The sequence below is a fragment of the Staurois parvus genome, unplaced genomic scaffold (genome assembly GCF_062004578.1).
Source record: "Staurois parvus isolate SC_StPar_1 unplaced genomic scaffold, SC_StPar_1.0 ptg000077l, whole genome shotgun sequence".
Lineage (NCBI taxonomy): Eukaryota > Metazoa > Chordata > Amphibia > Anura > Ranidae > Staurois > Staurois parvus.
In genome coordinates, this window is record NW_028317873.1 from 5,428,174 (window position 1) to 5,441,810 (window position 13,637).

General features: G+C 42.7%; 1 protein-coding gene across 1 annotated transcript in view; it reads right to left on the reverse strand.

Annotated features, from left to right (window-relative positions):
* The window catches only part of PKD1L1 (polycystin 1 like 1, transient receptor potential channel interacting), a gene marked incomplete at its 5' end in the record, with an annotated part of 209,426 nt that overhangs the window by 29,828 nt on the left and 165,961 nt on the right, over positions 1–13,637 (reverse strand). The window contains 5 exon segments of the mRNA XM_089669435.1: positions 2,454–2,588; positions 3,444–3,584; positions 9,233–9,337; positions 12,254–12,488; positions 12,590–12,768. Coding sequence (XP_089525561.1) covers positions 2,454–2,588; positions 3,444–3,584; positions 9,233–9,337; positions 12,254–12,488; positions 12,590–12,768 — 795 coding nt within the window.

A 13,637-nucleotide genomic window follows, 5' to 3' on the forward strand; every position in this document is an offset into this window, starting at 1 on the left:
CCTACTCATCTTTTCTGTTCTTCACTAGTTTTGCATTTGGCTAGGGCCAGTGTCACTACTGGTAGCATGAGGCGATACCTGGACCCTACAGAGGTTGCACAGGCAGTCCAAATCCTCCAGGATGGCACATCAATATGTGCCATTGCAAGAAGGTTTGCTGTGTCTCCCAGCACAGTCTCAAGAGCATGGAGGAGAATCCAGGAGACAGGCAGTTACTCTAGGAGAGCTGGACAGGGCTGTAGAAGGTCTTTAACCCATCAGCAGGACTGGTATCTGCTCCTTTGTGCAAGGAGGAACAGGATGAGCACTGCCAGAGCCCTACAAAATGACCTCCAGCAAGCCACTGGTGTGAATGTCTCTGACCAAACAATGAGAAACAGACTTCATGAGGGTGGCCTGAGGGCCCAATGTCCTCTGGTGGGCCCTGTGCTCACTGCCCAGCACCATAGAGCTCAATTGGCTTTTGCCATTGAAAACCAGAATTAGCAGGTCCACCACTGGCGCCCTGTGCTTTTCACAGATGAGAGCAGGTTCACCCTGAGCACATGTGACAGACATGAAAGGGTCTGGAGAAGCCGTGGAGAATGTTATGCTGCCTTTAACATCGTCCAGCATGACCGTGTTGGTGGTGGGTCAGTGATGGTCTGGGGAGGCATATCCATGGAGGGATGCACAGACCTCTACAGGCTAGACCATGCACCCTGACTACCATTAGGTATCGGGATGAAATCCTTGGCCCCATTGTCCGACCCTACATTGGTACAGTGGGTCATGGGTTCCTCCTGGTGCTCGGCAATGCCCGGCTTCATGTGGCGAGAGTATGCAGGTAGTTCTTGGAGGATGAAGGAATTGATACCATTGAATGGCCCCACTCTCGTCTGACCAAATCCAATAGAACACCTCTGGGATATCATGTTTTGGTTCATCTGACGCCACCAGGTTGCACCTCAGACTGTCCAGGAGCTCAGTGATGCCCTGGTCCAGATATGGGAGGAAATACCCCAGGACACCATCCGTCATCTCATTAGGAGCATGTCCCGACATTGTCAGGCATGCATACAAACACAAGGGGGCCATACAAACTACTGAGTACCATTTTGAGTTGCTGCAATGAGTTTTATGACTATTAGCTAGCTTGACTCCCTCTGTGTGAGTGTAGTATCCCCCCCCCCCTCGCTTTTGCTGTATCTTATCTGTAGCCTTTTCTTTTTTTTTTTTCATCCCTTCTAACATTCTGCTTAAACTTTGTGATTTGTAATAGTACTGCTTGGATCTTAAAGAAGGGGACATACCCCGAAAGCTTGTCCTCAAAATTGTATGTTAGTGCAAGTAAAAAAAGTATCACGGACAGTACTCCATTGTTTGAGTTGCTGCAATGAAAGTTCAGCACAATTGACTAGCCTGCTGCACCATGTTTTCACTTTGATTTTCAGGGTGTCTTTAAATTCAGTCCTCTGTAGGTTGATCATTTTCATTTCCATCAAATGATAGGGCATCCTTACATTTCTAACACATTACCCCGTCCATATCAGTATAGATATCCAGCATGATATTTTTCCCCATTGAGATCTGATGTGTTTTCAAAGTGTTCCTTTAATATTTTTGAGCAGTGTATAATGGTAATTTATTTGTAACTTTAACAAGTTGTTTCATACCTGTATTTAAACACACACATCCGTTTGACTTATTGAGATTTTACTAAAGGCAAATAAACTGTTGTCTGTTAAATTTGCCCCAGAGATTAGTGAATGCGTTCAAGTTTGTTTTGCAAAGAATACCCAGTCACCATGCTGGAAAATAAAAACACAGCATTTTTGCTTGCACATGATTGGATGTTGGAAGTCAGCAGATTTTCACTTCTGGGGAATATTCCCATGCAAAGTACAACTTCCCTGGCAAAATGAACAGCCAATTTGTGTTGCTAAATTAACCCCTTTGAGGTAACCAAGCTGTTTTTCAATATGGTGACAAGAATACAAAATATTTACAGTATAAGCATATTCAACTTTGTGGGAAATAAGATTTTTTAGTCACTGTAATGATATGACTGTAATGATAGGGCTAAAAAGGGGAAAAAGGACAGCACTCCAAAGACAAAAGTGAATTTAAAAAAAATTGGGCGTCAGTTTAAAGGGGGAGGAGCTTAAGTAGCTGAACACAAAGTAAAAGTCCTTTAGATTTTAAGCTCCACGAGCCGGGCCCTCACATTCCTTCTGTACTGAAATGTATTGTAATTGTACTGTCTCCCTTATACTGTAAAGCGCTGCGCAGACTGTTGGCGCTATATAAATTCTGTATAATAATAATAATAATAATAATAATAAAAGTCAAGCCTGAAAATTTGCTAGCCCTACTTTTAAATATAAATAATTTATGTTATCCATCCTAAAAGAGAAGTTTAGGGACCTAACAGAGTGATCATTACAAGAATAATGATTCAAGAATCTACTTACCATGGTAAATGCTGAGCTAGAACATGAAAGGTGAAATTTAGCTATACAAGGAGCCATCATTCTATAATAATGGAGCATCTTTAATAACTTAATTATCATGAAAAATAAAATGATCCCATGCAAACGTCGAAACCACTATAGGAACACAAAAAAAAAAACTTTGTAAGTTAAATTAATTACAATTTACATGTATTTTACTAAAATATTTAAGCACTTTAATGCTGAGCGCTTTCACACCCTTCCTGCCCAGTGCTGTTGTTTGAATGACAATGGCACGGTCATGCCGCACTTTACCCATCTTAAATTTCTATCATGTTTTTGAGACAGATATAGCTTTCTTTTGGTGGTATTTAATCATCACTGGGTTTATAATTTTTTGTTAAACAAATGAAAAAAGTAAAACATTTTGAAAAGTTTTTTTCTTAGTTTCTCTTATACAATTTTGTAAAAAAGTAAGTTTTCTCCTTCACTGATGTGTGCTGCTGAGGCTGCACTGATGGGCACTGATAGGTAGGACTGATGGGGCTGTACTGATAATCCGTTCATTGATAATCAGTACCTTGATTATCAGTGTAAATATCCCCTGTCAGAATTGTCAGTTGCCAGCTCTCCTCTCCTCATGCTGTGACAACACATAAGGAAAGGACTGAAAGGAAAGGAAAAGAAATAACCATCAAGTTTGTTTACATTGTGATTAGCTGGGAGAAGTCATTAAGCTAGGGCCTCACATACTTTTTCCTCCCTGCACTGTGAATGTTTACATGTTATGTGCAATTAAACCATGGCAACATCTAATGTTTGTGTAGTATTATGTTCAGCAGATGACTGTGTTCTTCTATTGTTGTGACTTAGATGACGTTCAGAGCACATTTTATGCAAAACTCCACGTAATCCCAAGGGGTTCACATACTTTTTCTTGCAACTGTAGCTATCCACTATTTTTGTTAGTCAGCATAACAAAAGGCTAAATATGAAGCAAAAATATCTTACCTTTTCATAATCAGCTATCAAGCTGAAATTTATGAATAGTCTGAAAAATCCTCTCTGAAGATGATCAATAAGGTCCACAACAAACATGAAATAGTAGAACCGGCTGATGAAATAACACAGGCTGAACACAATTATTGAGACCTGCATAACATAAATATTTTTTGAATGTTACATAGTCAGATTGAAAAAAGTCCATCTAGTTCAATGCAAAAACAAATCTTGGAGTAATGGTAGAAGGTATTCAGCTTCTTAAGATGTTAATTTTTTTTTTTACTTATCCAGCACCAACAGATTTCACAGCACATAGAGCAGGGGTAGGCAACCTTAAAGAGGTGAAGATCTACTGGAACATGGGAGAAGTCAAAGCTCACTGGGCACAGTGTCACCTCCTCACACCAGGTTCTAACCTCTAATTGCTCTACTACCGTGCGCATTGCATGGCAATCATGGGTTTAAATTGGGTGGTGAGGAGGCAACATATCGCCTCTTCACCACCTGTTAAGCACACTCGGATCACTTTTCAGAGGAGCAACAGTGCCTGCTGCACTTTTGAATCAGCCCTGACCTCTAATTACTCTACTACCATGTGCATTGCATGGCAATCATGGATTTAAATTGGGTGGTGAGGAGGCAACATATGGCCTTTTCACCACCTGTTAAGCACATTTATATCACTTTTCAGAGAAGCAACAGTGCCTGCTGCACTTTTGAATCAGCCTTGAGTTGCATCTGGCACTCTTAGGGCTTGTTCACGTAAAGTTGGGGGGTGGTAAAACCCTGTGGTTAAGTCAAAGGTGTACACATGCCTCAACAGAAATTACACCTCCTGTTGCTTTTTGTGGGTGATACCATCTGTCAGTCGAGACCCATTCAAGTAAATGAGGCTACTCTGCAAGTGCCCCATAGCTGCATGCTTCTGTGGGGTCCAAGGGGTTAAAGCAGGTGGTGAAAAACCAACACACTGCTGCCTGTTTAACCCCTTATTTGCTGTACTGCATAAGGTTGCAGGGCACTTGCAGAGCGACTTCATTCACTTGAATGGGTCAAGCTGGCAGGTGGTACACCCAACAACCATTACAGGGCATAGGATCTAGCACTACAGGGGAGGCATCAGCCTATGCGGTTCTTGCTCTGTACTACAGCTCCAACTTTACAAGTACTCCCTCTGCATTGCAGTCTGTTTGATGCTCTGGGATGGCGGGCCAGCAAGCCCTGACCGTGATCGCCTAGCCGAGATCTACTGGTTTCTGACCCCGGATATAGAGTATATAGAATAACGTACGTCTGTCATTGAGCTTGAAAACAGCATAGACTTTAAAGTGCACATGAACCCAAAACATTTTAGCTTTGGATATAGTGAGGAGTGGTTGAGGCCATGGCTTTTGCTTGTTCTTTGATTTAGACCTGAGCGCAAGTTTATGCAAGTTATACGCACGAGAACAGCCATTCATCATCATGGGCAGCTTTATATTGCAGCTGTCTCTCTGGGGTGTGGAAATTGTCAGGGCAGGAGCTGAGGAACGAACAGGCAGGCCTAATAACAATGTAATGCACTGGCTGAGGACAACCACCACCCACAGACCGAAGTCCCTCAGGACGCGGAGTCTAAGTCCCAGGCTGCCCTTCACCAGGGCCCCTGATGGTGGGGATGGACTTGACGCAGCCAAGAACCAGGTCGCGGCCCCCGAGACACCCCAGTTGCGGTAATGGCCACCGCCAATGGCATGTAGTTGGTGGAAAGGACAATAGAGTAGTCGGGCAGGCCGGGTCGACAACAACGGGACAAAACGGTACAGGACAGCAGACGAGAATCACAGGTCACGGGCCGGGTTCAGCAACGGAGGGTCAGATCAAAGGAGAACACAAAGAATGGTCAAGTCACAAGCCGAGTCAGATTCCAGGAGAGTCACGAGAGTCAGAACAGAGCTGTAGCGACACAAAGACACAAGTGCAAAGAGCATGTGTGGACCACAGGCTTATATGTCATCAGCCACACCCCTCTGGGGGGTGGACCTCAGAGACCTGAAGGCATAAAAGATTGCCACCATGCTCTGCAGAAATCCAAGATGGATGCCAGCACATGGAGTAACATAACCTCTGGGAAAAGGTAGGACCTTGACAGAAATACACCCACAATGTACATTAGAAACACAAAAGTGTCTGTGTGCAAAAGACCTTACAATAATAAAATTCTGACAGGAAATCTACCCCCCCATGCACTTTTCAAAACTAAGAAGATTTTTTTTGTATTTACACACAGTGCACTTTAAATGGTAGTGTCACTACCATTTTCCATATCCCTGTACATTGTATCCGCTAAGAAACACATCTGAAAGATTTTTATATTATCTACACTCTCCGTTAAAATAATTTTCCTCCCAATGCTAGAGTCACCATTTAAAAATTTGTATATCACTATCATATCTCTTCTTAAAGTGGTAGTAAATCACACCTAAAAAAAATAAAAATCCCCTGCAAGGTAATGTCATAATGTACTAGTATGCCCTCCAGCGGTACGCTGTCACCGTTGCAGAGGCTTCCATCTGCACCTGGTCTTCCTTCTGTGTTCGCGAGCTTCGGCCATCTGAGTGGCTGAGCCATGATGACGTCACTCCCGAGCATGCACGCTGGAGTCCCGGGCCACAGCACAGTGCTCTGAAGGAAGGGCATGGGTATGTCGTTCCTTCAGAGTGCATGCGCCGGCTGTCAAAAAAGAGCAAAAATCTCCTAAACTGTGCATGTTTAGGAGATATTCATTTTACCTACAGGTAAGGTTTATTATGAGCTTATCTGTAACTAAAAGTAATAAGTACAATAAGAGTTTACTACCACTTTAAGCATATCTTTTCCAGGCAGGAACTCTGTTGCCCTTCTCTGGACTCTTTTCAGTTCAAGCACATTCTTCCTGAGGATTTATGACCACAACTGGATGGCATACTCAAAATGTGGCGAAACCAAAGATTTGTAAAGTAGTAGAATTATATTTTTATCTCTTGAGTAAATACCCTTTTTAATGTATGCTAATAGTCTCCTGGCCTTGCTTACTGTAGCTGAGCATTGTAGGCTATTGCTGAGTCTTTCATTTACTAGTACCCCCAGATCCTTTTCCTTCTTTGATTTCTCCAGAGGTCCCCCCCCCCCCCCCAGAGTGTAGCTTCCATACATATTTGGCTTCCAAGTGCATTTATTTACATTTTTTATTATTAAACTTAATCAGTCATATAGCTGACAACTCCTCTATTTTACCTTGGTCTTCTTGTAAAGCTGCTATATCTTGTCAAGCTATTGTCCTGCTTAGCTTTGTATCCTCAGCAAACACTGAGATTGAACTATTTACTCCCACCTCAATATCATGTATGAACAAGTTAAACAAATTTGGTCCCAGGACAATGCCCTGGTGCACCCAGCTCAACACTCTAGACCAGGGGTCTCCAAACTATGGACCTCCAGCTGTTGAAGTACTACAAGTCCCATCATGCCTCTGCCTCTGGGAGTCTTGCCTGTGGCTGTCAGAGTCTTGCAAGGCCTCATGGGACTTGCAGCTTCTTAACACCTGGAGGGCCATAGTTTGGAAACCCCTGCTTTAGACCATTCAGAGAATACTTAATCACAACTACTACATTTATGTTCCTGCAAGCAGTTTTCTATCAAGGTACATACCATGATATCATCAATGCCAAGACAATACTTTAATTAAGCATTTGTGAGGTATATACAGACTTGGAAAATCTGATTTAAGTCAATTACCCTACAGGTCTAAAGCCTGGTACCAGGGGCAGACTGTCCATTCGGGCATTGCCCGAGGGCCTGGGGTCTGTAGGGGGCCCGGTGAGAGGTTCACTGGGCAGAATTCACTAAACGGTATCTTACCACTTCTGTGTATGCGGTAGGATACTGCATAGCATTTTAAAAAAAAAGTTTGAATTCACCAAAAAATGCTACTAAAATACCGTATGAGTTATTTTATCAAGTCATGCGGTATTTTAGTAGTGAAAACCATGCGTTAATGTTTCAGGCGTCAGCGGAGTTCCCCACTGACAGCTGAATGTAAAAGAAATAATTGCCGGCAATTAAAAAACTAATTTAAAAAATGGCGTGGGGTCCCCCCTCCATCCATACCAAGCCCTTCGGATTGTGATTGACGTTGGATCTACTTCGGGCGACATTCTTTTTTTTTTTTTCTTCTTTTAATAAAGGACTTGTCAAAGACTGTTTCCTGTCTTTTTTCACACTACCCTTTTTTTTGTGAATGGGTAGCGGTACCATGTACCCCATAATCAAAGCACCCCTCCCATGTTAAGGGCATGTGGCCTGGTATGGTTCAGGAGGAGGGGCCCCCCTTTCCTGACCTGCTTGGCTGCATGCTCGGATAAGGGTCTGGTATGGATCTTGGGGGGGGTCCACACCATTTTGTTTTTTTTAATTTTGCCATGGGGATTCCCCTCAAAACATATACCAGACCCGAAGGGCTTGGTATGAATGGAGAGGGGACCCCATGACGTTTTATTATTTTGAATGTCCTTTCTATGCAGCTGGGCTGCAATATGTAGGTGGGGTGTTGTGTGGGTGTGGCTTGAGTGTAGGCAGAGACACAGGGGGCCCCATTATCTCTTATTGCCCAGGGGCTCCATGAGTTGTCAGTCCACCCCTGCCTGGTACACATGAGCCGAACATCAGTTGGCATCTGCTGGTTCAACAGAAACTGGCTGACATTTGGCCCATGCGTACAACAGTCTGTCTGACAGAAACCAGCCAAACGTCCGGCTTCTGTCGAAAGGGCATACTGGAAAAACAGTAGCCAATCAACAGCCAATGCCTGCAAGCACTGACCTGTGTGTTCCAGAGGGGGGCAGTCCCCCTGTCAGAACACAATAGCTTAGAAGGGAGATTGCTGTACTAACATGAAATAGTACAGTGAGCTCCTTTTTTTTTTGTTCAGCCCACTGGGTCGAACTAAACAAAACTGCCTATGTGTACCAGGCTTTAGTTTTGGTGTTGGGAGTGCCCAGAAGAAGAGTACACATACATGTCGAGAATACATATGTTCTATACGTATAAGGCCTTTAGTGAACACTGAAACCAGAATTTGACCAACAATGCAAGAGTCCTAATTCCTTAGGCCCCATGCTGCCATTGTTTTTGACTTATGCGATTAGTACGATGATAAAAGGAGTAATAATGGAGGGGCCAAGCTGCAAACAAGCAATATAAGCCATGTAGCTCAAAACTACTTTTTTTTTTTAATTATTGTGAGAAAACCATTAACAAGAACAATGGCCACAACTTTTGACCAACAAGTCAAATCAAAAAAGACAAAGTACAGTATGTTATTATAACTGGGAGAGCTCTAACAGTGCTGGGTCTAATCTACTGTTTTTAAATCATTTTATTAACACAGAAGCACAGTGTTAATACACAAAGCATTTCAGCCTGATTAGTAGTTATAAAGTACTTGGATGTCACTATACTTGGCTCTTGAATATAAAATGATGAACACTTCCGTGCAGGGGCGGACTGACCATTTGGAAACTCAGGCACTGCCCGAGGGCCCGGGGTCAGTAGGGGGCCCCATGAGATGCCCCTGGTACCTTTTTCAAAGGCTTTTTTGAGTTTTGGCAAGGACACAGGGGCCCCATGATCCCCTATTGTCCGAGGGCCCCATGAGTTGTCAGTCCGCCCCTGTTTGCGTGTTATTTACTGTATACTGTCCCACTAACATTTTTAAAAGCCAAAGGATTTTAGATGAACTTGTCTATAGGTACAGAAACAATTACCAGTGCATGGCATACCTCCAAACAGTTCCATATGTCTTGAAAGTAGGTTTTGATGCTTTTCTGAATAACAGTACTCAGTTGTATGCAGAAAGAGACAAGTATCATAGCAAGGAATACCATCTGTCAATAGAAAAAAGTTTTTTATTTTTGTTTTTTTTAGGGGGGGGGTTTACTATCTATAGGTTTTCTTTTGAACAAATTACATTTGACTCCAGTTTTGTGCACACATATTTATATGAATGGTTGTGTCTCTTTAGAACATCATGTAATAATTGCAACAGTGCAAAATGTCAGAAAGGTGATTTGGGGTTTAGTGTTTCAGGGTTCCAGGATTATATTTTTTTAACTTTCTGCTTCTAGGATTTTTTATTTTGGGTGCACAACCTATACTTGTTGTTGTCCTTGCTTGCAGCATGTCATACGTGTGCAGTTAAATAGTATGCAACAAAGCACTGTATATTTATCTCCCCGTTTCCAAAAATGTGATGTACTCCTAGAACAAGAAGCAGGGGTTCTGCAGTAAGAGTTGTAGAGGTAGTAGGGAGTGAGCAGGTTTTCTAGAAATCAACCTTCGTGAGACCAGGACCTGGTAAATTCTTCCAAAATGGTTTAGGTCTCATTCACACATTTCGCAGTTTGTATCTCGAAGCTCAAAAATGCTCAACAAGCAAAAATATATTGTTTTTCCCCCTACCCCCCCCCCCCCATCCTATCCATCATCACCAACAACACCACTATCATTCCCGCCCCGCAAGCCAAAGTCCTTGGCGTCATTCTTGACTTGAACCTCTCCTTCCAACCTCATGTCAAATCACTTACAAACACATGCAGGCTCCACCTCCGCAACATTGCCAAGATACATACCTTCCTTACCCCAGACACCACTAAACTACTTGTACACTCCCTGATTATCTCACGCCTTGACTACTGCAACTCCCTCCTCACCGGCCTACCCCAGTGCAAGCTCTCCCCACTTCAGACCATCCTGAACTCAGCGGCTAGACTCATCCACCGCACCAACCGCTTCACCTCTGCCACCCCCCCTCTGCCTCTCCCTCAACTGGCTCCCGATTGCCCAACGCATCAAATTTAAACTTCTAGCCCTGACCTACAAAGCCGTTCACAACACTGCCCCTGACTACCTCACCAACCTGATCCCCAAGCACCGCCCTACCCGTACCCTTCGCTCCTCACAGGACCTCCTTCTATCCTGCTCCCTGGTCTCCTCCTCCCATGCACGACTGCAAGACTTCTCCAGGTCCTCCCCCATCCTCTGGAACTCACTGCCCCAATCCATCAGACTGTCGCCTTCCCTCCTCACATTCAGGCGCTCCCTCAAAACCCATCTCTTCAGGGAAGCCTACCCCACCCTCACCTAACGGCCATTCTCCCTCATTCCTCCCACCACTTCATTCCCCTCAGCCACTTCCTACTGTACCACTACCCCCTCCCTCCTAGATTGTAAGCTCGAAAGAGTGGGGCCCTCTTACCCCTCGTGTGCTGTTTGTTATTGTTGTACTGTGCCATGTATTTTCCCCCCTATATTGTACAGTGCTGAGCAAACCCTTTGGCGCTATATAAACTCGATGTAATAATAATAATAATAATGGCCCTTGTCCACATCTGAGCATTCTGTCGCTTGTAGCTATACGACTGTCGCTCACACACAAGCTACTTTTCAGGCAGAACTGAGCGTTTTTGTCCTTATAGACTTCAATGGAAACGCCTGAAAAGCGTGATATGAATGTTTTTGAGCATTTTTCAAGCTTTTTGTCACACATTTTCTTCTGAAACAGCAGCTCTTCTCCACTTTTTTGGCAGCACTACAAACGCCTACTTGAAAAATGCCTAAAATAGAGCACGTGACAAAAACTGCAAACGTGCAATTCTGCTCCAAAAAATGCCCAAAAATGCTTGGATGGGAGTACCCCTGAGAACGTGCTGTCGCACAAAACACGTCGGGTGGAGCCACAATGCTGACGTCATGCCGTCGTCTCCTGGGCAAGGAGCGGTGGCCATTTTGGTACCTGTTATTATTTTCCACATGGATTACTTTGATTTATGCATACCTACTTTTTAACAAATAAATACTACACTATAGGAGTACCTTTTGGCTCCTGTGGTTGAGCAATCTTCCCCAGATTTAAAGAGGCACGCAGCACCGGTACTGTGAGGATGCTGGATTAACCCTTAAGCCGTTCTACTACCCCTGCACCCAGATGTGACAAATTGTAACCAAAGCCTGTATACATCAACGTTCTGGTGAGTGCACAACCATCAGAAGTGGTGAATTACCTTTAAAGACACATGCACTACTGCACCTTGGTCACAGGATTATATCGCAGTTAAATTGTAGAAAGACTTCTTTTGAATTATCCTTTTTATTTATTTACTGAAATCAGAATGAATATTATGAACATTTATTGATTTATTTCACTTTTTGCACATGTTGCACGAATTAGCGCTTTATATATTGTGCACTTATTACTTTATCATTTGAATATATTGCCATATCTATATTCATCACAGCGCTGCACTTTTAGATATTTTGAAAATGTCAATTGGTATTGTTGCCTATGCCCCTTAGTGCTAGCATAATAATCTAGAATAATTGCTTTATATTTGCTTTTTATATGTATGCGCTCGCTTGTATATTTCTTTGAAAAATACTGCTTGGAAAAAATGTGTGATGCTTAGGTGTGAATGTAGACTCATGCAGTTGTTGATCGAGAAAACATTTCCAACAAGCTTAGTGAAGTGGAAGTGACCACACATGGATTAAAATTTGTGCCTTCCCTGCTGGACTATCTATGGCCAGCTTTACAGACACACATACACCTTGGCACCAAAAGTCATTAAAAAAAAAATCATTTATATATGCTTTTCTGGACACAGAAGATACACATTGTCTGGTCCTATCTTTGCATCTATCTATGTGTAAACAGAAAATACAAATACATTTGGTGGTTTATCTCATTGTAAATTAGAAGTCATTTTAGTTAAACATAACTAAAAACAAAAAAGTGTATACTGTACCTCAAATGCCATAATGAAATAATCCATTAGGCTGGTAATGCGGTAAATTCTTAGAGAGTCTATAGCTGAAGTGGTAACAATACCCCCTGAAGCAGGCAACTCTATTAGTAGTGATATCATTGTAAATAGATTAGCTGGAGAGTTATAAAGGACAAACTGTACAGCAAGAGCATTTGTTCCTCTCTCTATCCACCTCTGATTTCTCATTTTCAGTAATGTTGAATGGGCTTCAGTTCTAATGAGTCAAGAGATAAGAAAATATTCCAAAATGTAAGTATTGTTGATGTACTCTAGAAGTATTTCTAAAGCAATGTTTTATAAGCTTTTTAGGCTTACCTTAATCTGCCGAGGCTGATTACTGATCCTTGCTCTCTATAGCATTGAATTTTGCCACATTGATAATATCTTTGATCTAGAGTCTCTTTGGTTCTCTGTGTATGTGGCCTATAGTTTATTTCTTTTGACAGTTCATAAGAGGAAGTAAAAAATGGATTTCCATGTATGAAATAAGACATCTGCAAGAACAAAATAGTTTTAGTAAATTAATATTCAAAAGTCAAATGCCCTATGTGTAATCAGTGTTGGTCAGTGTATTTACTATTTATTCTATTTTCCTGAAAAAGAATACTGGATCAAATCAGGAAAGGATTTGAGGACTTCAATAGGGGATACTGCTACTTCAGGCTGCTTCCAAAAACTTTAACAATAAGGAGGTTAATCTTGCAGCTAGATTGACCTCCTACCCCAAGGGCATTCAACAGAGCCAGCAGTGTGCGGTCAGCAACATATCTCTTCTCATAAGGGGGTGGTGACTAAAATAATCATAGAGAGTGCTGGCCTGTTTACATTTTTTTTTACCCCTGCACTGTGTATATTGCATACAGCTCACCTCTGTACTCTTGTGTTTTCAGGCAGGAAATTGTCCTCTTGGAAGTGGAAGTTGTCCTCCCTCTCCCTCCCGATAGTCTTCTGGGACATATGATAAGTCCCAGAAGACTACGAGAGCATTCACAAAGTGCAGCGCTACTCGTGCATGCGCAGTGGGCATCCGGCTGTGAAGCTGCAAGCTGGAGGCCCCATATGGAGCTACATATGACTACATATATACCAACAACAACTATGCATTACAGATTGATTGCCTAGTTTAGCACTATTTTGCCTCCCTGGCTCGTTATGTTCTGAGCCATCCAAGGTGGAGGAGTCCCAGGAGTCTGGACAGCGTTGGACCCTTCTGGTGAGCCTGTGATGACCCCCATGAGTGAGTGACACCATCCCTGGGAGTCTGCTGCGGCCCTAGATGACGCCATTCTGCTGTCCATGTGGAGTATTTACATACAACACTCAGTTTGTATGTACTTCTGGTAAGTGCATTATTGTACTATCA